At 43.2% G+C, this 27,948-nt stretch overlaps 1 protein-coding gene across 3 annotated transcripts; it reads right to left on the bottom strand.

The window, feature by feature from the left end:
* Positions 1-1,859: 1,859 nt before the first annotated feature.
* On the bottom strand, positions 1,860-26,866 carry golga1 (golgin A1). 3 transcript variants are annotated; one of them, XM_085424314.1, is made up of 24 exons: positions 26,674-26,866; positions 25,584-25,866; positions 21,205-21,295; positions 15,401-15,475; positions 13,461-13,558; positions 13,355-13,387; positions 11,282-11,410; positions 10,942-11,111; positions 10,675-10,786; positions 10,512-10,595; positions 9,466-9,591; positions 9,190-9,285; positions 8,740-8,835; positions 8,475-8,570; positions 8,134-8,274; positions 7,434-7,508; positions 6,680-6,769; positions 6,477-6,579; positions 6,204-6,364; positions 5,846-6,007; positions 5,671-5,730; positions 3,946-4,170; positions 3,754-3,840; positions 1,860-3,489 (listed from the first exon to the last, which is right to left on the bottom strand). In XM_085424314.1, exons 2-24 carry the CDS (start codon positions 25,710-25,712, stop codon positions 3,412-3,414), a joined length of 2,517 nt encoding a protein of 838 aa, XP_085280440.1. In that variant the 5' UTR covers positions 25,713-25,866; positions 26,674-26,866; the 3' UTR covers positions 1,860-3,411. The 3 variants fall into 3 exon arrangements, with proteins under 3 accessions (XP_085280440.1, XP_085280442.1, XP_085280441.1); XM_085424316.1 differs by lacking the exon at positions 11,282-11,410; XM_085424315.1 differs by lacking the exon at positions 15,401-15,475.
* Positions 26,867-27,948: the final 1,082 nt, after the last annotated feature.

The following is a 27,948-nucleotide window of genomic DNA, read 5'->3' as shown; positions in this document are numbered from 1 at the left end:
TGTCAATCTGAATGGGGTCTGAATAATTTTAGATGACCAAAACTAGGCACTGTGAATCCACCTTAGTTTATAAATTGTGGACACACACTTCTAATCTGTGTGGGTTTGCATTTTTCTTTTCCAATTTCCATTTTCTTTAAAGGGGTAACAAACAAGCAGAAAAAACACTGAAGCTTTATAAGTTCAAACCATCACTGCAGTTCCTCTAGGGTCCACTTCTGCTGCCGCTAAAAGGAAGTCAGACCATGAAGTGTCCCATTTTAAAATGCCAGTTTTACAGCACTGGAAAGCCTTTGGATTAACACCCCCATAACACATAGTTTTCGTTTTCTGGTTATTGGAATACAGATATAACAGTTAGCAGCATGCTAACAACTGTAGCTGGTGGCACTCTACCAACTGAACTACAAGGATCACAGAACTGGAGATATTTTAATGGATTATCTGTTGGATTTTATCTGGTCTGGTACAGATCAGCTTTTTCTTCAGTTTTGGTAAGGAAAGTTTTTGTATTTCATTATCGTTTTACTTGTTTAGTGTTCATGTGTCTATAAAAAAAATGGTGAGGCCTCATAATAATAATAATAAACCAATGGGTGATATCTTGGTGGCCACAGTTTGCAACACATAATTAAGAGTGTTTTATGATCTAAATAAAGTGGACATTCACAGCTGTTGAAAAGCCGATGTGAATAACCAGACCAACGCACAACAAACACGTCTTTCTGAATGACTTTGAGCTACTCTGTACCAGTGGTGCCTCCCAGAGTCACAGAATAAAACAGTCATAGAAACATCACTGAGTCATTAAAAACAAAAGGCAGAAAAGCTCTTTGAGTGTTTAACACAGCAGAATCAACCAGGTTCAAAAGTGCATTCGTCATTTCTTTGATTCTCAGAGTATAAAAGCTGACGGAGTGTCCATAACCACGTCAGTCTGCTACCTGTAATAATAAACATGATGGCAAATCTGCAGTCAAAGATGTGCTCTTGCTTTCTCTATATACAAACAGATAAAACTTCAAATCACATGACTGACACTCAGGACAAGACACCGTTATGGACAGTGTGACGAGCTGGGGCAGAAACATGTGTGGGCTCAGGTCTATGATAACGATAAATATTATAAACGGATCACTGTTGACATTCACTGATTTATAAAGTTTTCAATGCATACAGTATGTACAGATTTCTCTTTATAAACAGCCAAGTGGAATGTACTTTGATTTACATCAGCAAAGGCAGGTGAAGGCAGAGCCTTTCCTTCATCATTTACAGAGCATTCACCTTTTTTATCATATACAGCTGTGGTCAGTTTACAAACTCGCATTTTGGACTTCAGTGATTTCTTTCAGCCGTTCTTTTTCCAGGGTGGACTGGTTATACAGTATGTGTCTTTAACAACTTAAAAAAAGAAAGAAGAACTGGGTATTATTTTTTATTTTGAATTGTCTCCAAAGGGCAGTTGGCTTCATGTCAAGTTTGCAGACGTCTATTTCGGAGCGGGGCCTTGTTTCTCGGTCAGCACTCTCTCAGTCCATGTTGATGTAAAACTCACTTCATTGTGGATGCTGTTAGTAGCAGCTGTTAGCAGTTCATAGCAGACCTGACCCTTGGTGGTTTCTGGGTTGCTCCTGAACATCCTAACCAGTGTCTCATTTCAGAATGACAGCTCGACTCTTCTTCCAGACACTGGTGAGGTGGTGAGACACTGGAATAACTTGTACTTATGTACAATAGTTGAACTGATGATCTTGAAAAGTGTAGTTGTTTAGGAATGGGTCCAATGGACATTCACAACTTGTGTAAATTCACAGTTCTCCTTCTGCGACCTTCACTGAGGTCCTTGGACTTCCCACTGTTCTTAGTAATGGATGATGCAGTGAGTGCTGTCAAACAAAAACTTTATGCTGACAGAGAGAAACTAACAATTTTAGTCAATAACAATCACCAAGAGGGAGGGAGGGTGTGTGTGTGTGTGTGTGTGTGTGTGAGCCTGACTGTATCCTTGTCAACATGTACGATGTTTCAATGTTTACAATGATTCAACCCTGGGAAAAAAACTAGTTCAAAGAAATACAAACCATAAATTACTTCACATTCATGTACACGATGAATGTATGAAAACTTTGACCACAGTTGTATTATTTCAGTTGAATTTATATACAGCCTATATTTTTCACACTGGTGTTAAAGGAGAGAGAAAAAGAAAAACAGCGCGTGGAGATCAGACTCAGAGTATCAAACAGCTTTCACATCAGTCTTCTTTCCCGGGCTGCCTCTGCGAATCAGAATGTGACTGCACCACACTGTGGCACATATTGGTATTACACGGGTGATCTTACATCTTTAATCCACCACAGTACAGAGAGCAACTACAGTTCAACATGCATGGAAGCTGGAGCAAGGTCAGCATTGCCATCTATTAGGAAAATGTTGGATTATGATGATCATATTGGACATTAATCACAGCCTTGATTTCTTTGATTGTTGCGTCCCAGAGTGTGGTTAGTTGCAGCCTAGACAGCAAAGCAGGTACTGCAGGTGGACCACAGGTCATTTAATTCACCTTTAAAGTTTGTCATTAAAATGTACAACAAATTATTAAAATCAAATTAAAAATAAATAAAATAAAAGTATTGATTAATTAGAGAGATTTCTATATTGACCAATTTTTGAACTGGTTGTGTTTTATTCCTCTCGGTCTCTGGGTGACTCAGTTGACCGAAAACCTCATCAGTGGCAGAGAAATGGAAGAAAAACTATTAATGGAGGATCAACAGCAGGAGAAGCAAAATGAATCCATTGAACCCAAACACCTGGTCCCAGGTTTGCTCTGCTCGGGGGCGAAAGACACTGTGTTGATTAAAGATGTAATCAAAGGTTTGTGTGACCCACAGAAGACTTTCAGTTTCCAATGCAGCATTCTTCAATGTGAGAACAGCTGGTCCTCTGACACCAGTGTGAACCATTTATATACCATTAAATAGACTCATTGATACTAAAGCCAACTGTACGGGTCAGTAAAGTGACCCGTTTTCATTAAATAAGCCCTCTGATTTAAAATGAAGTGATAAACAACAAGTTAACCCCAAAAACAACAGAGCGTTACTCCTGTGTGATGTCTCACATAGTAACTCACTTTTTGCTGACAAAAAACCATCAGATTAGTGTCATATGATTGAAGAAAAATCAAAAACGTCATTTTAAAAATCACCACTGATTATGAGTAAGCCTTCGTCCCTAAATGATGATGCGCAGCCCCTCCTCTGTCCTCACATCAGTACCTCCCACAGAGCCAGGGAAAAACTGGGAGGCTGGAGTCCTGCTCAGTGATGGGAGCTAGACAGGAAGGAGGTGCTCTGTCTTTTTCTCAGTCTCTCCATCACTTCAGCTCTTTCTGCTGTAAAATCAGCTCCAATGAGCTGATCCTGAGATAGAAGGGCGGACGATTCCCTTTGGAGAAGGCTTCGATCCAAACCAGGACATCTACAACACAAACGGGACAGTAATCATTAGCACAGACCGAGTATAAGGCAGCAAAGGTGAAGACATGATAATACACGTGATGACATTTGGCTGTGTCGGGAGGTTGGTCTGCTCTATAAAGGCAAAGCACAGTGACTACCACAGACTGTATAGAGGACATGGAGGTAGCTGCCATGTCTCCAGTCCCTCAGTCCAGTGACTGAGTCCGGAAAGGTTTTCCCACAGAGATTTGTACAGATGTCTTTTTGCAAAGAATCCGCCCACCTTGTACTCCAGAGTTTGCTTCAGCATGTCCTCTTCTTCTCGAGTGAAGTTTAGCAGCACAGATACAGCTCTTATCAGCTGGTATGCCTGTCAGAGCAAAACAAGCAGCGCACCTTCAGTCTGAGTGTGGAGCACAGCTGGGCTCTGACATGCAGTCAACACAAACCAGACTCTTGCAGAGTCACACGTTACCTCTGCCTCTCTGGATGACATGAACTTGAGGACGACATGCTTGAGATACTCAAAATTAATTTCTCTTGAGTCATTGAGGTCCGAGGTGTTGGTCACTGTGGTGTTGGAGGTCGGGGGACTCGGGGTGGATGCAGGTGCAGGGTCAGGACAAACCCTCTCCGGTTTTTCTGCTCTGCTTTCAGGTAGCTTCTCCCTCCCTTCAGCTTCTGACTCAGGTTTTAATTTCTACAGAGCACGAAGAGAGAAAAGCACTCAAAGAATCAAATCATTCTGCATTTACACCCGATAAGCAGGCAGAATCCAATCAATAACAAATCTGACGATTAAGAAAGAACTTGATTGTTTTAGGTTACAGCAACAGTACAGGTTTGTGTTTCTTTGGAACCTGAGGCCTGTATGACACAGGATTCTGGCTTATCCAAGCACCTTCAGGGTTCACGCCTTTCTAATTTGCCGTAATAACTTGTTCTGTGAAGCTAACGCGCTCTGGAGAAGTCATTCTTTACTCTGAAACCTAAAACAGGCTGGAGCAGGTTATGTTCAGAGTTCTGTATTAAAAATCATCTGGACGTCGTTTGTTTACAGAATGTTTCACGATCCTCTGCTGGGCTACGACCTGTGTGCACAGCCTGTGTGCTCTATCTGAATGAAGCAATGCCACATGACCGTACGTGTTTTACTCCAGTGATTTGGAAAATGTATAAAATGTTATAATTCATTCTGATCTGCTGCTGTGGGACAGTAAGCTTTAATGCCACACTTCACTTCAGAATCAGAATCAGAATCAGAAAGGGTTTTATTGCCAAATGTTGAGCAGGTTTACAACATTAGGAAATTGCTGCGGTGCTTCAGTGCAAACATACTGTTATAAATACTGTTATAAATTAAGCTTAAATAGACATGAAAATAAAAATGAGAATAAGAATTAAAAGTGCTAAGTAGATAGATATATACATGATATATATATGAGTGCAGGTGGTGATCAGTGCCAAACATGGAATGATGCAGTGAACACAGCGTAGGGTCATGTGTTAGTGGCGGGTACAGTCATATGGTTATTGTTCATGTGTCCAACAGCAGAGGGGAAGAAACTGTTCTTATGGCGAGAGGTTCTGGTGCGAATGGACCGGAGCCTCCTGCCTGAGGGGAGCAGGTCAAACAGACTGTGTCCAGGGTGAGAAGGGTCAGCTGTGATCCGAGCTGCACGCCCCAGTGTCCTGGAGGTGTACAGGTCCTGCAGAGATGGGAGTCTGCAGCCAATCACCTTCTCAGCAGAGCGCACAACACGCTGCAGTCTCTGTTTGTCCCTGATAGTGGCTCCAGCGTACCACACGGTGATGGAGGAGGTGAGGATGGACTCGATGATTGCAGTGTAGAACTGCATCATCGTCCGTGTTGGCAGGTTGAATTTCTTCAGCTGCCTCAGGAAGTACATCCTCTGCTGGGCTTTCTTAATGACGGAGGTGATGGTGGGCTCCCACTTCAGGTCCTGGGTGATGGTGGTACCCAGGAAGCGGAATGAGTCCACAGAGGTGATGGGGGTGTCAGTCAGGATGATGGGGGGGAATGGGGCTGTGTGCTTCCTGAAGTCCACAATAATCTCCACTGTCTTCTGGGCATTCAGCACCAGACATATTTCATACTTTTTATGGCTACAACTGACTTTACATTAATGGCAATCTTATGACAATAGGAAAGATCAGCACTGAACATTCATTGTCTTACCAGTTCTTTCTGCAAAGTCCTCTTCAGTTCTGCCAGTCTCTGCTGCAGCTGCTTTATGGTCTGCAAACATCATCAGAGAGTTTTATGTGTGGGGTGAGTTTACCTGCCTTCATGCATGTAGTTTTTTTCATTCATAGCTAGAGGACCAAATGTGAATTGCCAAAAAGCCTCTGACCCTGTTCTTGTCGCTGAGCTCTTGCTCCAGCTCTCTGTTGACTTTCTGGATGTGATCCAGGTCATCCACGGTCACGCTGCCGTTCTGATCCTCCTCACAGACTACACTATGGCTGTGGAGCTGCTCGGTCAGGGTTTCCACCTCCACTTCCAGGTAGGAGATCTAGACAGTTCACACCAAGCATGCACTGTTAATTCAGTCTGATTAAAGTACTCAGTCCGTCTCAGTTTAACAAGAAACCCCATCAAGATAAAATAGTTCATGAGTGTGAATGCCTGGAAGTCACCTGCACACCGATCACATTATAAAATACAGCACAAGTATGTTCAAAGATGTCTGAGCGTGTGCAGGTGCTGACCCGAGCCTGGCAGCTGTCCAGCTGCTGAGTCTGTGTGAGCAGCTCCTCCTTCAGGCTGGTGACCTGGGAGTCTTTGTCCAGCTCCACCTGCTCCAGCTGGGCTCTCAGCCGCTCAGCCTCCTCCTGCACCTCCACCAGGGATGCCTGTCGCCCCTGCACCTCTGCAACGCAAACACAATATTTTGGAGACATAAAGAGCTTTAAACTCTTATTGTTCTAAAGCTCTTTATTAAGCGCCATCTCTTTAAAGATCTTTAGTGCACACGCGTGTACCATTCTGCAGGGATCTGATGTCCTCCTCTCTGAGTGCTAGCTTCTCAGTGACAGCGGTCACTTCCTGCTGTGAGCTCTGTAGAGCCGCACTCAGCTCTGCAACCTGACATCAAGCACAACACGCACACAAACAGTGAGGTGATGTGCACACAGAGTTACTACATTATTTCAGCAGAGGTTTGTGTTTGAGTTTATCCACTGACCTGTGTTTGCAGGCCCTCCTTCTGTCGTCTGGTTTCTTCCAGAGCTTTGGCGATTTCTGTGCTCAGCGTCTGTCGGCTGTTTAGCTCCACCTGGGAAACACAGACAGACCAAAAATGTGGGCTACAAATAACCTCTGCTCACTTCAAAAATCATTCAATAAAATAAACTTTAAAGTTGTATTTTTCGTCTGACGGAGTGAAAAACCTGCGCCATTAAACAAATGATTACAACTTATGACTCAAGACGCACTAACGAGGCAAATGTGCCGAAGAATGTGAACACTGGTAATATTAGTGAGTAATACACGGAGTAACAGCGACAACAGCAACAGGGTGAGCAGATGAACATTCAGACTAGGCTCAGAGTTTTGGTAGATCGACAGGCTCAGGTGTCCAAACCAGCCAGCAGCCTGTGAGCCTGCACGGCGGCCTCTTACTGCTGAGGGGTAAAAAAACCCTCACATTTATTCAGCGGAGATGACAAATAATGTGAACGGCTCCATCATGAAGAATGTGGAGGTTTCGAACCAACAGAAATAAGCTGTTTGTTGTAAAACAACTTTTTACTGTGTTGGAATTTTCTGATTGTTTCTCTTGTGCTCCATTTTCTGGACTGGACCGTTTCTGTGGTTGTTCAGCTTCTCTTTGTCCCAGTAGTTTTCATTTCCCCCACCACCCCAATTATCCCTGTTTAAATCAAATACATGTTCATATTCTTGAATAAAACAACCCAGCAGTGTGTTGTGGTTCTTACCCTGCACTGCTCCAGTTCTTCTGTCCGCTGCTTCAGAACAGAGTCCACCTCATTCATCTGCTTGTCCAGATCAGCCTGCCACATGTGCACATCAGAACAAGCACTGATTAAGGTTGGCGGTTGGACGAATATATCGTTTTTACGAGAGTGATTTATTTATTTGCCCATGAATAAGTTTGCTAATAATGTTGGTTGAATCTAAGAGAGGCAGTCAACAGAAAAACAGCTGTTTCAACTGCACCCTCCTCAGAGTGCGCCCAAACGCAGCGATGCATTTCAAAATGTCACACAATGGTGGGAAGGGAAACAAAGAGAAACGGGCTTCTTTTCTCCACTCTAAAAACGTCAAAAAGTAAGTTCAAAATCAAGTCTTTCATCTCAATAAATGATTCATCCAGAAAGTAGCTATAGCAACACTAAAACAAAGAATAAAATAAAATATTCCCTCCAGACAAAACGTATAAATTCTAAACGCTCAAATCAAATGATTATCGTTGCTCCGCCCATCCAAAGTCTGCGCCTGAGTGAGTATATCCCACGTCGTCAGTTATTGGACTGCCGGCTGGAAACCTCATTACAGATTAATCCCTCTTTTGGAAATTCCATATGAAAAACATCATGTTCAGTCTGGGGTCTGCAGGTACAGATCAGACACTGGTTCATCAAACAGAATAAAAACAAATGCCAGGAGGAAACATACCAGCCGGGTCTGTAGTGTCTGTTTGTCCTTCTGTAAAGAGGCGACACAGTCCTCCAGTCGGCTCATCTTCTCCCGACTCTGCTGCTCTAACAAAGACAGCTGCTGGTCCAGAAAGGCCTTCTCTGCACTCCGCTCTCCCTCCTGAGCACACGGACAAAAGTATGTTTGGACATGCACTCTTTACCTTCACTGCAATCATGCTGAAAGTCCATGTTTTCCCTCCAAGAAACAAAAAACTGAGCACAAACATGATCAGACTTTGAAAGAGCACTCTGTAGCCTTCAGTAAATAATATCAGGCTCCTTTCTAAAGGCTCAAACTGTGCTTGGAGTGGCACTCACCAGTTTCTCCACGTTCTGCTGCTTCTCTGCGATCTGCTGCTGTGCACTGCTCAGCCTCTCACTGCTCTCTACAACCTGCTGCTCCAGCTGAGCAATCTGAAAACCACAATTCAATCAATATGATATGAATGAATACTCATCGAGGCTTCAGCATACCAAATGTCACCATGTAAAGTCTTTTCGATTTCACTTTGCAATCTCAGGTTAGAATCCTTTTATCACGTATTATTCCTCGGAGCCGGGTGTTTGTTGTCTCATCGCTTACTTGTGTGTCTGTCCTCTCTCTGTAGGCCCTGGACGAGTCGTCTTTGTGTCGCAGAAGAGTCTGCAGCTCAGTAATGGTGACACTCATCCTCGACACCTAAGGCCACAAGAAACACAACGCTTAAGTTTTTTTTTTTATATCTTCTTTTGTTCAAAGTAACGCGAGGAATGAAAACCAGAAAACAGGAGTAAATAAACATGCAGCTGTTTTAAAAAGAGGAAAATGCCACAGAAAGCAACAGAAATGAAAACAACAACTTCATAACTAAAGTAAGAAGTTGAACATTTTAAAAAACACAGCTTACACTGTTAGGCCCACTTCGATCTTATGTCCCCTCTAAAGTGACACACTGCTGACTACATCAGACTATTACATTACATTGATTTACACAGGGTATGTGTATTTGGCCCCATACAATGTTCTCCATCGCGTATGAATGTGCTGTTTTACCTGAGCCTCCAGAGAGCTGACGGCATCAGCGTGGTCTGTTCGGACAGCCAGCAGCTCTGCTCTCGTCCCGTCCAGACTTTGCTCCAGACTAGACTTCTGGAAAGACAACAAAAAAATGAATAAACTTATATTTGTGCTTCTAATTTCTTTTTCTCATTAGGAAGCCTGACTATAAAGACATCTGTGGGCCCATGAAACACAACAACACCTCAGTGAGCATGTCAACTGCCAGCCATGCGCTACTGTCATAAAGTAGACCCAAGACTTGTTCTTAACCTCCTGCAGCAGCTCCTGTAGGTGCTCATCCTGGCTCAGGTTCCCCTGCAGTCGTCTCTCCAACGATGTTACCTTCTTCTGAAGCTCCACCAACAAGCGCTCCTTGTCCTCCACCGTCACAGCCGCCTGATGATGGAGCAACAAGCCAATGACAGGTAAAGAACATTTGGTTTAAAAGACTGAAACAAGTGGAACAAACTAATGTGACCCATTATAAAAGAAGATTCAATTTGTTTACACGTCAACAACAACGTAAACGTGGAACAATAACAGGTTTTTGGGTGTTTTGTGAATTTAGTTCAAAATAAAAAAAGTTTGTCGAAGCATTTTTTGCAGGAACGAATAGCCTGAAGTCTTCTTGGACTCCAACTGAGCCGCTCCAGAATTTTCCCTGAGTCACGCAGTTGATTGTGCTTCAGGTCATTGCCTTAAACACTGAGCAGAGCTTTTCCTGCAGGATGTTGTTGCATCCATGTTTCCCTCCGCTCCAACTGGTGTCCCAGTTTGTGTCACATGTACACAACCCCGCAGCATCATGTTGCCACTACTAGGTTGTGCTGAGCGTTTACTTTATGCCACACATACTGGTTGAAACTCTTTCATCGCACCAGAAGACTGTGCATCTCATAGATACTACAGAAGCTTCTCAGACGAGCGGTGAAACGTCTTCAGGGAACTTGAAGAAGTCCGGTCGCTCTCATAGATGGACGTTGGCACCTTTTGACAAACTGTGCTGAAACTCTTAGTGAAGAAAAGGTTTTTCTGGTTTCTTCACTGTAAATGTCCGATTGGCGGAGTGACGCACTAACAGCTGTGCTGCTGTTTATTTAGATGGATAGTCCAGGTTTATATTATTTTTAGCAAATAAAAACTAGTCCTGTTTTTGCTTTTCCACTGTAAAATGATGACGTAAAAAACGAGTATGAGCTATGAGCCAAAATGCAGAGGGTTCGAAAAATGATAACACATTATTTAAGCCCAGTTAGACACAGACTGTCGATGTTTAGCTGCAGGGCGTTACAGCTTTACTGCCCTCACGTTCTGACCTTTTGCTGCTGCAGCTTCAGAGCATCATGTTCTGTCTGTAATTCATGGAGGGACTTCTCCAACGTGGAAACCATACTCTGTGACTGAAAAACAAAGGCAACCAACAACAAGTGAATAAGCAGTTTTGGAGAGGATGGTAGTGGTAGTGTGCTCAGTGCTGACCTTCTGGAAGTCTTCAGAGACCTGCTGGATGACTGACTGCAGCTCCTGGCATCGTCCCTCTAGCTCGCCGACCTTCTTGTCAGCCTCCTCTCTGAGCAGCAGCAGCTCTTCTCTACATGGAGCCAATAAATGCTCTTTGAATTACAGCGTCATGTCACAAAATAAATCACAGTCCCACAACAAATCCAAGCTCACTTCTAGAACAAGCAACTAAATGTTGAAAATGCTGACTCCCTCCACAAAAACCGAATGTTGCATTTTCCATACCGCTCTATCTCCAGCTCAGAGTTGAGTCTGCAGCTCTCCTCGTGCTGCCGTTCCAGAGTCTGGAGCTTCCCCCGAGCCTCGGCCAGCCCTCGCTTTGCCGACTGAATATCAGCCTCCTTATGCTGAAGTTCCCGCTCTTGCTGGCTCAGCAGTTCTTCCTTCCTCAGCAACTGATAAACAGAATCCAACCATCATACCACATCGTAAAGTGTTTTCAAACCAATGTACAGACTCGCCAGTCCTGCACTAAGGTACAATCAGTGTACGACTACATAACTGACTGCCATTTTTCCTTAATCGCAAAATGTCAGGAAGAAGCTGGCACACCACATGTACGCACCATGTGTTTAACTTTAGCGAGCTCCTGCTGCTGAAAGCCCTCCAGTTCATCCAGGTCGTCCCTTTTTTGAAAGAGTGCTAAGCTTTGTTCCATCATCTCCTCTAGCCGAGCTGACAGGGCAGCCTTCTCCTAAACAAACACACCTTTGAGGTAAACATCGTTTCTCACATGCACCATTTATTGGATTCATGCAGGTGTACAGAATCTTAAGATTATGGATATGACCCCGGTTCACTGATGGCCTCACCAAGAGCTCAAATACCAATACACTACCGCCCCCCCTGGCTGGCTACACTCCTGTCAGGACAGGGCCCACCTCGATAACTGGCAGACAGAGTCACAACAAGCTCCTGCAGGAAGCCTGCACTGCGTAGTAACCTTCCAAGCCATCCAGTCGTGGTTTCATTTCTTAGGTTACATGTGAGGATATGGTGTAGGGTTACGAGTGACTTCTGGTTACATCATAAGTCACAATGCAGATTTCCTGCTGCAGTAATTCAAACATTAGAGGGACTTTCACCTGCTCTGTAGATGCTGTAGACACACCCAACTGGTAAAACCTAGCAAATGTGTGGGGTAAGACAGTTATGCAGAAACCTCTCAGAAACTCCCTTTAAGAGAAACCATGAGGCTGCCAGACACCTGCTAGTAAAAGCAGCTGCTCCTGCTATCCAAGGGAAAGACGATGTTTAGACACAGGCCTCGTGTGGTTTAGTCCAGGACACAGGTAACTGGTCCTCGTCTAAAACCCCGAGTCCTGTCCAGGTAAACCTACAATGCATGGACTGGACACAAGGTATGCAACATAAAACCAACATGGCAGGCTGTAATAGTGGCCGAATACACCTGGAAGGTGTAGAATGCCTTACTCTCTTCTACCTGAAGAAATGATGGGATCACGGCCATGAAGCACTGAAATGGGATGGCCTATGATTCAAATACGTTATGCTCATACAGAGTCCTGTAAGACCACGCTCTAGCACACAGAAGCTATAGCCATGATTAGCGTTTAGGCTGAGTGTTACAAACAGTTAAACCACCAGGTTAAAGCACTGAGAAGAATATTAGTGTTTTTCAGTTAACTTGGAGTAAAAAGTAATTGTACTTTTTTTTTTAAAGATGTATTTCTTCCTGATAGAAATGCCAGTGGCACCTTAGCATCAGCTACAGGACAGCACTGCTACCTCTGGTGAGCCAATTTACAACTGAAATACTGGGAACAAAGAAGCAGTGGCAGAGTCTTTAGCCCAATAGTATACTAGTCACCAAGAGGTGTTTGAATAACATCTGAGGCTATGACACTATTATATAACACTGCTCTGGCCACTCCTGACACGAGTGTCACTGAGCAAGTGTAAAGGAGCCGGTATGACGGTATTTGAGATTTTGTTGAGGTCACGCAGCCGGCGTCCCCCACAGTGAAACACAAGACAAATACCATGAAAGAACCAGTTGTAAGAGTCTCTAGTATTACTATGCAGCTTCTTTTCCCCCCACAAGGAAAATTTCTCCTTTATCTTCTTTGTGATGGGATATACACCAAACGCTGCACATTGTTAGCAATAACTCAGCATATTACAAAGTAATGGTATTCTAGTAGGAATGTAATGACTGAAACTGAGTGTTAAAGAATGATAATTTGCCCAACTGCTGGTGTAATGTATTTTTCACTCTTCTTATTTTGTGACCAGTTTAACGTTCATTCCAATCAGTGAACAGCACAGAAATATCAGCTCCTCCCCCCCAAACAAACTGCTGGGCTTTATCATTCTTGACCTGAAACAACTGCTCCCATAAACCCACCAGAGAAGTGTTTACTGAGGTCAAACGGACAAGAAGCCAAGGTCCAGTTTGCCATAGATCTTTACAACTGGACTTTTTCCCTCTACTAGAGCGAAGACGTTACCGCCGTCAAGCCACGAGAAAGAATGCAGGCTAAGGTAATCCTGCACTGGGTCCAACCTTTAAACCTACAGACCACGTCCATCTTTTATATTTTTGTGGGGTGATTTTGCAATCTTCAAATTAAAGAATTATATTTGTTCTACATGTTTTAAAAGAAATGTAACTTACTTTGTCTGAATTGGCCATTTTCTCCATCCACTCCTGCAGGAGGAGGATAGAAAGTGTTCAGAACAAATCAGACCTCTATAATAAGTGAGACAGAACGCATCTTTACCTGATCTTTTTTCTCCAGCGCTAAAGCCATCCCCTCTGCCATTTTGGCTCTGCTGACCTGATGAGAGTCATTCTGTTCCTGAAGTTTCTTTATGGATGCTGAGCAGTGAGAGAGGGAGAAAGAGACAGACAGGACACAGAAAGGTTTGTATGTACCAAGCAGAACAGAAATGTTAAACAGCACAGAGAGCGGCGCCGTTAGTAGCTGTGAAAAGTTGGAGTCAGTTTAACAAGTGTTTTCATCCCAGAAGCAAAAACAGGCAGAGACGAGCAACGTGCGACACGTGGAAGAAACAGAAAGGTAGTAAAGATCCTAACACAACAAAGCCACCCTGAAGAAATGACGTCGTCTAGACTAAAAGCTTAGAACCCCCAGAAACTGCAGAGTTCAACTCACATTACTACAACACAAGACAAATAATCTTAGAGCAGCAAGTCCATCTTACTATGAAGGAAAACTATGCAGCAAGCAAGGAGGGACGGCAGAGAGGCCGCAGTGGGGCTTTAAATCGAGAGGTTTCAGGGAGAACTTTGAGAGAATAGCTGATAGTTTCAGTGCTAAAGATGAAATGTTTAACTCTTCCAAGATTCACTCATTAAGGATGTTGTTGACTAGATGTTCCAATAAGCTCTCATCTAACCAGTTCCTCATTTGCCACACGACCCCTGGTGCTACTGTCAGAAGGTTTACATCACTTATCTCCCTGAACTAGTCCATTATTTTTGTGAGGGACAGATATCCTTGTTTTCAAAAAAGATGTTTACCTAACGTTTAGGCAAATTAGTCAATATTATAGTAGTATATATTAAATGTATTTTATTTTATCCATTCACTTTGCTTTTAATTTGAATGGTTAGTTGCTGCAAGCCAGCTCCATTGCTTTGCATCTCGTGTTTTCCTACCAACTGGTTGGTGGCCATGTTGCTGTTGTGGTTGTCCTCAATATCATGTCAGAGGATTCTCCAACTCTACCACCCTTGATAGCAGCTGGGGTCAGTGGATTCTGTTCTAGTCTTGAGCTCTGCTGTGAGCACGAGGGTCGCTTTACCTGAATCTGCACGACCCTCATGAAGGCTGCAGAGCAGAACAAGGAATAAAATCAGCAGCTGCAATCCAAGATGCTGAGGTTGGAGTGTATTCAAAGGTAGAGACGGGACAAACTGAAGTGTTTCAGATTAACTGAGTCAGTTTGCTAAAACAGATGGCCAAAAAGTCAAGTTTAACATTTAAAGATTTTGCAAATCACCTGTTACTAAACTTAAAAAAGGAGGTTCAGCCAGTGTGTTTAATGCTCGAGGCTTTTAGTGTGAACATATAACATTTGCATACTCCAATATATTTAGCTTTGCTTGTATTACAGCAGGTATAAAAACTTTGTTTGCATCAGCATCTGCCACACGCAGCAGCTACACACAGACCAGGTTCCCAAATCTTCCTCTCTAAACAAAGTGGAAAAATTCTATTGCTACACTTAATGAGTCACAAGCAAGTTGGTCTTGTTGTTCAAACCGTGCATTGTGGTAGGGTTTTGATATTTAGTTCATCACAGCAAATACAGTAACTTAAAACAATGTGAGAGACACAGCCCAACAAATGAGTATATAAATATATAGGTGGCTGTACCAGGTTTAATAGACCAGAATGAGAATGGTTTGAGAAACCACTTAGCAAAAGCGAACAAACTGAGAGCAAAGTGACAGACAAAGCATGGCTCTGGAATCAGTGCTCTGAACACTGCATACCAGTGGTTTGAAAAAAAGCCCAATCCTACTTTGGATTAAAAGAAAAGAAAAAGCACTTCCACAGCAACCCTCTGAAGATATTAGCATCTGGAACCCTGAACCATCTCTGTGAGCGATAATGTGTCAGGTAATGTTTAGTACAGCTGACAGACAGGAAACAGAAAGGAAGCTAATTGGGAGGAGAGTAGAGGTACGTACAATCCTGATGCCTTTCTAATGCAATTTCAAGCTTCTCCTTGGTCTTCTGCATAATTCGCAGCTGCTCAGCGTAGTCTAGTGTTGGGAAGTAGGGTGATGGGGTGGGGTACCAACAATACACACACAAACAAGGAGAAAGAGACAGATGACAGTTAAGAGAGAAGCAGGAGAGAAGGTGAACAGAAGGAGTGGGGGAAAACAAAAGGGAGAACATGGTTGAGAAATAATGGAAGGTAAAAATACTGATGATTTGCTTATCTGAGAAAACCATAATGGTTTAAAGGCTGCGTGAGAATCTGCCACCTTTAACCTTTTTCTAGGGATTGAAAGTCATTAAAGCTACTAAAGGAAAAATGTGCCATTATTCTGAGAAGAAAAAAAGAAGTAGTCAAAGGAGCTTGCAAAGAAAAGCGTCTGGACTTCTTTAGGTTGCTTGAAGACGTTTCACCTCTCATCCGAGAAGCTTCTTCAGTTCTAAGGTCAAATGGTGGAGAGTCCCAGATATAAACCTAGTGGGAGTTTCCCCCCACAGAGGGACAAAGGGACCCCCTGATGATCCTCTAATCACATGAGCCAAGGTGTGAAACTGGGTGTGGGTCCCAATCAGCCAGAGCTTCAGGTGAGCTCATTGTGAAACCTGGCCCCACCTTATCATGCGATTTCCTGAGGTCAGATGGCCCAGGATGTGAGTGGGCGTTAAGGCCGTACATTTTGGGAGGGACACCCTTCAACTGGTGCGGGAGTATGAAAGGGAATCAAGGAAACTAGCGGATTATAGGAACCATCTCCGTTTCAACCTAAGATGCAGACAAAGCAGAGTTGTTCCTAAGAGCCTGCGCCTTGGATCCACTGTCAGGGGATACAGAGCAGACTTGATTCTACACAGAGCACAAAATCAGCTTCTAAGTGAAAGGATAAGACAGGTCCATTTCACTATAGATGCCCTCCAGAGCAAGAACAGCCAGACCCTGCAGGAACTGGAAACCCTTCTACCCTCTCCAATCTTAGAAGAGGTTTACAAGTTTGTGGACAAGGCTCAGCGGGCCCAACACTCTAAAGGAAAAGAAAGACAACGCAGGAAATTCCACACCTTGCTTTCAAAAACACACACTCCTCATCCTGAACCTACACAACTCAGAGAAGAAAACACACCTGAAGACAGTCAGGAGAAATGGGTTAAGAACTTTTCAGACAGGATTCTCACTGAACCTGAAAAGAGAGTATTAGCCAAAGGACTCAATTTTGCCATTTCTCCACAACAGTTGCCCATAGTGGACCTCATCACAGCCACAGAAACCGCCATACGGATTAATAAATTATCACAGAAGCAGAGCAAATCATGATGCCACCCTCTCCAGTGCCAAAGTCCCTCCGTCCAACCTCACAATACAAGAAGGCCGTCGCTTCCCTGAGCAAAGACCACAACATCACTGTTTTACCAGCTGATAAGGGAGGATGCACCGTGGTCCTAAACACTACAGATTACCACACAAAGATCACTACTCTCCTCAGTGATAACAATACCTACGAAGATTTGAAGCGAAACCCCACAAGCAGCTACAAAAAGAAAGTTATAGCTTGCCTTCAAGACTTTGAAAAGGACAAAATCATTGACCGCCTTACATATCACCGCCTTTACCCAGGGGATGCCATACCCTGCATCTATGGACTTCCTAAGATCCACAAGGAAGCTGTCCCACTCAGACCCATAGTCAGTAGCATAAACTCAGCCACTTATAACATTGCTAAACACCTTGCTACCATCCTTGCTCCTCTCGTGGGGAACACCCCACACCACATCAAGAACTCCACCGACAAGGTCCAGAAACTTCCCCTGGATCCAGATGAAACCATGGTGTCCTTTGATGTAGTCTCTCTCTTCACCTGCATACCCACCACGGAGGCCGTGGAGACTGTCAGAAAATGACTACAAGAAGACAGCTCCTTGGAGGACAGGACCAACTTCACACCCAATCAGACCTGCACACTGTTAGACCTCTGCCTCACCACTACATACTTCAAATACAACGAAGGCTTTTACAGACAAAAACATGGCTGTGCCATGGGCTCCCCCGTGTCAACTATTGTAGCCAACCTTTACATGGAGGAAGTGGAAAGGAAGGCTATTGGCTCTTTCAAAGGAAGAGTACCCAGCCACTGGTACAGATACAGTGGGGCAAAAAAGTATTTAGTCAGCCACCAATTGTGCAAGTTCCCCCACCTAAAATGATGACAGAGGTCAGTAATTTGCACCAGAGGTACACTTCAACTGTGAGAGACAGAATGTGAAAAAAAAATCCATGAATTCACATGGTAGGATTTGTAAAGAATTTATTCGTAAATCAGGGTGGAAAATAAGTATTTGGTCACCTCAAACAAGGAAAATCTCTGGCTCTCACAGACCTGTAACGTCTTCTGTAAGAAGCTTTTCTGTCCCCCACTCGTTACCTGTATGAATGGCACCTGTTTGAACTCATCATCTGTATAAAAGACACCTGTCCACAGCCTCAAACAGTCAGACTCCAAACTCCGCCATGGCCAAGACCAAAGAGCTTTCGAAGGACACCAGGAAAAGTATTGTAGACCTGCATCAGACTGGGAAGAGTGAATATACAATAGGCAAGCAGCTTGGTGTGAAAAAACCAACTGTGGGAGCAATCATCAGAAAATGGAAGACATACAAGACCACTGATGATCTCCCTCGATCTGGGGCTCCACGCAAGATCTCATCCCGTGGGGTCAAAATGATCATGAGAACGGTGAGCAAAGATCCCAGAACCACACGGGGGGACCTGGTGAATGACCTGCAGAGAGCTGGGACCAAAGTAACAAAGGTCACCATCAGTAACACACTACAACGGCAGGGAATCAAATCCCGCAGTGCCAGACGTGTTCCGCTGCTGAAGCCAGTGCATGTCCAGGCCCGTCTGAAGTTTGCCAGAGAGCACATGGATGATACAGCAGAGGATTGGGAGAATGTCATGTGGTCAGATGAAACCAAAGTAGAACTTTTTGGTATAAACTCAACTCGTCGTGTTTGGAGGAAGAAGAATACTGAGTTGCATCCCAAGAACACCATACCTACTGTGAAGCATGGGGGTGGAAACATCATGCTATGGGGCTGTTTTTCTGCCAAGGGGACAGGACGACTGATCCGTGTTAAGGACAGAATGAATGGGGCCATGTATCGTGAGATTTTGAGCCAAAACCTCCTTCCATCAGTGAGAACTTTGAAGATGAAACGAGGCTGGGTCTTCCAACATGACAATGATCCAAAACACACCGCCCGGGCAACAAAGGAGTGGCTCCGTAAGAAGCATTTGAAAGTCCTGGAGTGGCCTAGCCAGTCTCCAGACCTCAACCCCATAGAAAATCTGTGGCGGGAGTTGAAAGTCCGTGTTGCTCGGCGACAGCCCCAAAACATCACTGCTCTCGAGAAGATCTGCATGGAGGAATGGGCCAAAATACCAGCTACTGTGTGTGCAAACCTGGTAAAGACCTATAGTAAACGTTTGACCTCTGTTATTGCCAACAAAGGTTATGTTACAAAGTATTGAGTTGTATTTTTGTTATTGACCAAATACTTATTTTCCACCCTGATTTACCAATAAATTCTTTACAAATCCTACCATGTGGATTCATGGATTTTTTTTTTCCACATTCTGTCTCTCACAGTTGAAGTGTACCTCTGGTGCAAATTACTGACCTCTGTCATCATTTTAGGTGGGGGAACTTGCACAATCGGTGGCTGACTAAATACTTTTTTGCCCCACTGTATGTAGATGACATCTGGGTCAAAATCAAGACACAAGAAGTGGAATCCTTCACTGCGCACATTAACGCTGGGGATAAAAACATCAAGTTCACCAGGGAAGACACAAAGGACAACTGTTTGCCTTTCCTGGACTGCGCTGTGCACATTGAAGAGAACGGCAACCTCAACATCGAAGTTTACCGGAAGCCCACACACACGGACCAGTACCTCCTCTTTGACTCCCATCACCCTCTGGAACACAAACTTGGAGTAATCAGGACCCTACACCACCGGGCAGAACATGTTCCCTCTAAGCCTGAAGGAAAAAAGAAGGAACACACACATGTAAAGGAAGCACTCAAAACCTGCGGCTATCCTAAATGGGCGTTCATAAAGTCAGCAAAGAGGCACAGAAAAGAAGACCAGACACCAGCGAGGGAGGATAAGAAGGACAGACGCAACAACATTGTCATCCCCTATGTAACCGGTGTATCAGAAAAACTCAGGAGAGTTTTCTCCAAGCATGACATCCCAGTGTATTTCAGACCCAGCAACACGCTCAGACAGAAACTGGTTCACCCGAAAGACAAAACGCCAAAACACAAACTTAACAATGTGGTGTATGCTGTACAGTGCAGCGAGGAATGCTCAGACCTCTACATTGGAGAGACCAAACAGCCACTTCACAAGCGCATGGCACAACACAGAAGAGCCACCTCCACAGGACAAGACTCAGCACTCCATCTGCATCTAAAGGTCAAAGGTCACTCGTTCGAGGATGCCAATGTTCACATTTTGGACAGAGAGGACAGATGGTTTGAAAGAGGAGTGAAAGAAGCATCTATGTCCACTGTGAGCGACCATCTTTGAACAGAGGCGGGGTTTACGACACCAACTCTCTGCCATCTATAATCCAGTTTTGAGATCCTCCCCAGACGCCTTAACGCCCACTCACATCCTGGGCCATCTGACCTCAGGAATTCGCATGATAAGGTGGGGCCAGGTTTCACAATGAGCTCACCCGAAACTCTGGCTGATTGGGACCCACGCCCAGTTTCACACCTTGGCTCATGTGATTAGAGGATCATCAGGGGGTCCTTTTGTCCCTCTGTGGGGGGAAACTCCCACTAGGTTTATATCTGGGACTCTCCACCATTTGACCTTAGAACTGAAGAAGCTTCTCGGATGAGAGGTGAAACGTCTTCAAGCAACTTAAAGAAGTCCAGACGCTTTTCTTTGCAAGCTCCTTTGACTACGATGACCTGGATGACTGAGAACCTTCACAGAAAAAAAAGTAGTTCAATATTTATTTACAACAGAAAAACAAGCCACACACAGTTAAATACTAAAAATAATATTCACACTGAGACATTAACACAATCACTTCATGGCCATCAGTCTGTGCACTGCAGCATGGAGAGCAGAGAAATCAGCTGCCCTGCTTTAAACTGGCCTATTAGGCTCTTCCTCATCTTCTGTCATATGTGTCACATATTAAGGTCAATGCATGTGCACGTAATCCCTGAGAGCCAAACAGCTTTGAAAAATCTGTTTCAGCCCCGCCCACCTGCTACTCAAACCTGTTTGCCATTTGATTGAAATGGGATTAAGCACAGACTTTTGCCTTAGCCATATACTTTACACGCTCACAATAACTCCAGTATTCATGCTGCCCAGCTTTGACACTGTGCAGTAACAGTCGTGCTGTGGGGCTCATAAACATGAAGCATTCACACTCTATTACCAAGACCATAAAAAGTCTAAATGCATGTTTGTATATATGATTTTCTTGTTGGTTTCCATGGTTTCTCCTGGCTGAAAGGCCTCAGTCTCATGCAGCTAATCCTCAAATTACCTCTACTCATTATAATTCTATATTTAACATATGCATCTTTAACTTGTGTGAGATAAAACTAAAATCCTTTAGATGTTCTCAGATTATTATAATTATTATCAGTTAAGACAGGGTGCACTTGCATTTAAATTGAACTCAGATTGCTCCTAAAAACTGCATCACTTCAGCTGCTTACACTACTGTTGTACATCATACCTGACAGCTTGGCCTCCAGCCTCCGGATCTGATCATTTCTTCTGAGGAGCTGGGCAGGAAGGTCATCCCTGGAGCTGCTGCCATCAGATGCCTGAAAATAAATAAAAAATAAAAAATCAGACATACAGACGTTTATAGAAGTGGAACTGGTCAATCCATTGGTCCATTCATCAGGTGCTTCACAACAAAATAATGTTAGAACATAAAAACAAAAAGTTACACAAATACAAGTTTAAAAAGATGAGTTTTAGCTGTTCCTTTAATGTGATCAGCGAGTCTACAGATGCCAGGCTCAGAGGGAGAGTGTGCAGAGGCCTGGACCCTGTTGCAAAAGCTCCGTCTCCTTTAGGTCCCAGCCTAGTGTGATGGACGGTCAAATGGTTCTGATCACATGACCTCAGTGACCTGCCGGAGACGTATGGATGTGAGGGTTTTCTTATGCACACTGGTGTGTCCATGCAGAGCTCTAGAAGTCAAAACCAGAATCTTAAAGTTAACAGGGAACCAGTATAAGTAAACCAGCAGTGGAATTGGACAACTTTGTCAGAAGTCTCACAGTAACGCTCTGAACATCCAGTAAAAGAGGTTCCCAGGAGGTTTTGCTGAGACAGCTAACTAATAATTATCTGGACAAAATAAAGTAAAAGCATGAATGACAAGGTCAGAGTGTGACACCAATATTGCCAAGCATAACTTGGTAATATTTCTTAAATGATAGAGGCGAGAACAAACCAGATTGTTAGCATCAGTATCCAAAGTTAAAAGTAACACCAACAATCCTGATAGAAGTTTTAACAAAGAGCAGCGAGTTTCCATGACCTTCAACACAAATCTCACAGTGGGACAGATATGGACTGCTTAGTCTTCATTAAGTTTAAAACATGGTCAGTTGTCTAACTTAATAGAATGTAAGCACTATGCAGGATTTGAAACTCGAGGCTTAAAACAGATATAACTACATAGTAGTTATATCTAGAAACATTACATGATACACCACAGGCAAGTGGAAGAGGACATGTACTTTGAAGCAGCAGCAAAGCCGGTGCCATCACACTGGAAGTCTGTGTGTAGTATCTGACTACAACAGGTACTGAACAAATGCTAACTGGCTGAAACGTGGGCTCACCATGAGGGAGAGAAACAGGATAAAGCACCAAAGGTGACAAACACCCTGAGAAGCATGGCACGACTTTAATGGTTTCATACTCTGTTTTTACATCACTACAAAGAAGACAAACAAACAAGATTAGCGTGCAGGACAGTACACATATTTTTGACACGGCCCGCTGGTGTCAGTTAACAGCTACAACATGTAGATGACGGTCTGCAAAGCTCTGCATATGCTCTGGAGTGTGTCCTGACATAAACTCTCCAAGCCTCTGGAGCTCTACTGCAGGGATGATGCAGTCATTTGAGATTTTGTCCAAAATATACCAAAGCACACCTGCATCCATGTCCGCACGAAAAGGCCTCTATGCTATCTGACATGTCATCAATTCTTCTTGTAACTGTATTTTCAAACAAAGACAACACTGACAGCCTTTCTAGCATCTCAGTGTACCAGGACATCTACACTGTTATTGGAGAGTGTTGCCGTTATTGTTTTAGGGCTGCCACAAACGATCATTTTGATAGTCGACTAGTCACCGATTATTTTTGCGATTAGTCGACTAATCAGATCATCATCCATTGGACGTAAAACTACAGCTTATTGCACCAGCAGCATCTGCTCATATAACTATCATTAGCTTACAGCTTTAAGTGTTTAAGGTCTGTGCTAACTAAAAATAAAGACAAGATGATAGTTTATTAAATTTTAATGAAATTTGCAGATTGTTTCGGTGAAGTTTAATGAACTCCTTGCTATCTAAAATATAACAGGACACTGGAGTATATTCTGAGCATCTCACACTTCTGATAATCAGCTGTCTGCTTGACGTTTATTCAGCTGTGTAAAAACTATAACTTTAATCTCAGCCAAACCGTTTTACTCAGGAACAAATAAAATACTTAAAAAAAGCCAAACAATAACATTTTAAGTTATCTAAGTGACTCATATATCATGTTTAACCTGAGTAGTGACAGAAGGCGGTGGGTTTGAAAACGATTTGCGGGGAGTCCGGTGTTCTCACGGCGCTAGTGAGCCTAGCCCCCGGCTCGCTAACGAGCTAGTGGGTAACAGACGTCTCCGAAAACGTCGGAGCGCTTTTGAAAATTTGTGGTGTCCTGATAAACTGAGCAGATATTTGAGGTTTACACAGCTACATTCTCGCCTGAAAATATGTTAAACGTTTATTTTGTGACCCAGAAAGAATAATAAGAGTAACATTAAAACTAACTAGCTGCTGCCATTGTTGGAAACTGCGCTGGGCCGCGCTATGAATTCTGGGACACAGCTGCTTCTTCTTCTTCTTCTTCTTCTTCGGGGTTTAATGGTAGCTGACATCCTTGTACATGCAATGCTGCCATCTTCTGTTTCAGTCCGTTATTACACTCTTAAATCCTGCTACTTATTCCTGCGTCTTTTGTGATCTTACAAAGCTTCAAACGACGCGTCGACTATTAAATCAGTCGTCGACGATTTTGATAGTCGACGTAATCGTGACTAGTCGACAAATCGTGGCAGCCCTATTGTGTTTCTAGTTTTATTTTACTGTTTTGCCATCAATTCAGTGTTTTATTAACATAGACTTTGCCACAATGGTCAGACCATCGCAGACTCCTCGAGTCTTGACGTCTATAGGTCGGGCCCAGTGCCTTTCAAAGTAGGCTAGATTTCTAACAGAAGGTCTGATTGGTTTCCAAGTCCCTCTTTAGCCTGTGGCACCAAGATAGCATTAGCCAACTCCCGACAGCACAGTTTATCCTACCTTTTGTGTAGTTGTGGATTGTAGTAATGATGTATTGTCATAAAATATGGCGGTGGCTGGACTTGACTCAGCATGCCATCTGAGAACCAGTGTTTTAAATCATGGAAAGATGTTCTGCTGGGTCACATGACAAATGCTGGTCAGCTGCAAGAAAGCTCCAACAAAATAAATTGGATGACAGAAAAATACATGTGCCAGCAGTAAGAGTTGTGCAGACAAGCTGGCCAGGGTGTGCAGCTATGCTACTATGTTTGTTATACTACAAATCAAAAACACAAAGTAACATATCAGCCGGCTGTAACACGACTAAGCAACTTCACTAAATTATTTAGTCAGCTGTAACGGAGCCTCAGGAGTCTGGCTTCCTCTCTCTCGAGAGCTACTTATTAGAGCTACTAACACTGAGATGGATCTGATTAACAAACTATAATGGAAGCAATTGGAAAATTGTTCTTAAATAAGGAAAACAGTCAAGTACAATAACATAATATACACAGCATTGCAATAAATGTGTTGATCTTAAGACTGGACTCAAATATGATCATGAAGACACACAATCAGTACAAAAGAGCCAATCTCCACTCTACCATCACCTTTACTATAGGCATGCTGGAAGACTGTTTACTTAGCCTGGCAGGGCGAAGGACACGGTCTCAGCTGAACTCTGGACACACACACACACACACACACACACACACACACACACGGCGGGTTTGGGCCCAGCGCTGGAAAAATAGCTGCAGGGCAGGATGGCTGCTGTGTTTGCTTACTCCTCACCCCCTACCCAATCCAGTTGCTTGTCACGTGCTCCATAATGTTGTGCTGTTGACATCTATGTGCTTTCTGTGCAGAGGAGTTTTTTTTGTTTTCTGTTCTCATGCTGTCCTCCCAGGAGCCCAGCATGAGTAGAGGTCTATATTTTTCACTCTTGGACTTTCCCATTGTAGTGTAATACTACCAATCCCCGACCTGTCTCCCCATGTGATGTCCCATTTCACTGCAGGGCAACTTGCATGTGACAAATAAAGGTCTGATTGATTGATTGATCGATGTCCATCAAAACTAAGGGCTGCTACCCAGGAATGGCTCTGCTGACAGCCAGAGGATAACTAATTTACCAGGGCCACAGTGTTTAGCATCAACAGGAGCTGCCAGAGAAGCACAGTAAGGCCTTCATATATGAGCTTTGACACTGACAATTTACACGCATACGCAATCCCACTAGTAGATCCACAACTGCAGAATGCAAAAACAGGAACAATAAATACGTGAAATACAATATGAAACTAAAAAATAAGCAAAGCAGCACTCCAAGGACCTGTGAACATGTTAAAGTAATATAGGAAAACATATTGCAAACTGTTACTGAGTGACCACCCAGAGATGAATGTTTTCTGTCATGTTAAAGCAAAAAGAACAAGGACAAGTCTGAAGTCTACTCCTCCTTTTTTCTATTAATAAACTTGGTCTATGTTAGTAACCAAACTGTCAAAATTCTAAAGAACTTACAAAGTCATCCCCGGAGTCTGCTCCCACTGAGGTGATGGATTCCTTGCTGATGGTACGGGGTATGCGAACACCACTCCGAGGTGCTGTGGCGGCCTCCTCTGCAATCTTCTTTTTCAGTTTAGCAAACATATTCTTCTTTCAGTTTCTCTTCTTGGGTGCAGTTCAGTTTCTTCACCCAGTGCTCAGAGTTTAAGGCTCCCTGCTGTGTCGCCTCAGACAGCACCACTTCCTTATGCAGTAACACCTGAAAGAGGTTCCTGATAGTACTTCCATACTGCTACATCTACAAAATGAGAAAATAAAGTTATTAAATATCCAGGAAGAAGCTTAGTGCACAACATGTGACTGTGGTATGAGATGTTAGGAAATCACAACAGGGAAGGATATGTAATGTGTTATCTGTGTGTTTAACATGGAGACTATACATTCTTCAGAAGCCCAAGCTTGACAACTGTCACATTGCTGTAATGCGTCCAGAACAAGATCCACAGTTTTTGGCATCATGTGGTAGACGTGCTGGACTCGCATATCTCCTGGCGGTTTCATTTGGCTACACTACAGCCCACTAACAGCGCTATTTGACAAACTTTTACTGGCAGTAAAACAGACCGTTTGTCCATCAGACATGGCACGGGGAAGCCAGCATGGTTCCAACAGTAGTCCAATCATTTTGGTTACTCCGAGGAGACCACAGGTTTCTGTGTGGTTCCTGTTGCAAGTGCACCAGCCCTTTGAACGTTTGTCATTGATGTGGCTTTTCTTGCAGCTCTGAAAACCTTACAGTTACTCATCACAACAACTGTCCCTGACTCTGGGCAGTTCCTAACTAAATCAGTTCCCCTGGCCTGGCTCCAGAGTATCCTACCCTACTCAACCCAACAGCTAAAGAACGAGCTTAGTCGCAAACTGCAGCAAAGACAAACCTGGGGTTGAATTAATTAAGGGGAAAAACAAAGTACGACATGAGAGTCTATTCTGACAGACAGCTAGCCATCTAGCTCTTCTAACCATAACAATAAGAGTTAACATCACCACCGGTGGTGCTAGCTGACGTTACACTGCCCGTACACTGAAGTCGCCTTCCTCTTACCATTTTCACTTCGATTGAAAGTCACTTCGTGTGGTTCTCGAGGGTGAAATGCTTTTTGCTCTCTACAAACACTGAAAGCAAAGCTGGAGCCGTGGCAGTCCGTAATATGACCTATAGACTTTGTGTTTCCAACGGGATGCTAGCCAGTGCTAGTCAGCGAGCTACAGCTCATACAGGAGACTTTACACGTAATCACCCAGATGACTGAAGACGTCACGATTAGCCCTCTGCTCATTGGATAGAGGGAGTTAGAGGTGGGGAAATGTAGCGCTCCCTGTAGGCACTAAGAGCACAGACAATCAGAAGCGGGGGATTCCCGGTGGCTTTGAGACAGACGCTCAATAAAAAAATACATACATACACACATATATATACATATACATACACACATATATATATACATATACACACATATATACACACATATACACACATATATACACACATATACACACACATATATATACATATACACACACATATATATACATATACACACACATATATATACATATACATACACACATACATATACATATACATATATACACACATATACACACACATATATATACATATACATATACATATACACACATATACACACACATATATATACATATACATATACATATACACACACATATATATACACATATATATATATATATATATATATATATATATATATATATATATATATATATATATATATAAAGGCTGCAGCCCTTTAGTTAGCACTGCATAAAAGTAGCAAGCATAAATTAAGTAACATTTCTGGCAGATTTTAAATGCAACTTTTCATACAGCTAAATATATTGGAAGCTCAGGCAAAGTTATTTAACATGATGGGCCACATACAGTCCACTTTACCTTAAGTGTGCCGGACCTGTGAAACTCTCCTGTCTGTGTAAAGAAGTTTAACCTCACAGCGCAGTTTCAACAGTATGTCTCAGTTTTTCCAGATGATAAAGAAACTGCTTTACTAAAGGAAGAAATCCGTCAGCTCAACTTTTTGGGTTTAATTGTAAGACATGAATGTGCATAAAAACAGTCTTCTGTGTATTTTTTATGGAGTTGGTGTCATTTAAAAGCATGAAACTCAAAATGCTGTAACTTTTACAACACCTGTGTGTTCAGGCACTCAGTATAAAATGAATTGTAACACAGTGCCTGAGTTTTGGTTTTTCTTTTACTTAAATAAATGACACTTGCATTTCACAATATCCAGGATATACCATAAATAGCACTAATACCAAAGATGTTAAGCTCATG

Source organism: Rhamphochromis longiceps, linkage group LG12 (genome assembly GCF_057381845.1).
Source record: "Rhamphochromis longiceps isolate RC_006_pf linkage group LG12, R_longiceps_female_GT1.1, whole genome shotgun sequence".
Classification (NCBI taxonomy): domain Eukaryota; kingdom Metazoa; phylum Chordata; class Actinopteri; order Cichliformes; family Cichlidae; genus Rhamphochromis; species Rhamphochromis longiceps.
This window is presented reverse-complemented; position numbering and strand designations above follow the sequence as displayed.

Coding starts and splice junctions, on each gene's coding strand:
- golga1 (XM_085424314.1), bottom strand. CDS start 25,712: ATGTTTGCTAAACTGAAAAAGAAGATTGCAGAGGAGGCCGCCACAGCA. Junction 13,388..13,460: donor CGCTGGAGAAAAAAGATCAG/GTAAAGATGCGT, acceptor CTCCTCCTGCAG/GAGTGGATGGAGAAAATGGC. Junction 6,580..6,679: donor AGGAGGGCCTGCAAACACAG/GTCAGTGGATAA, acceptor GCTTGATGTCAG/GTTGCAGAGCTGAGTGCGGC.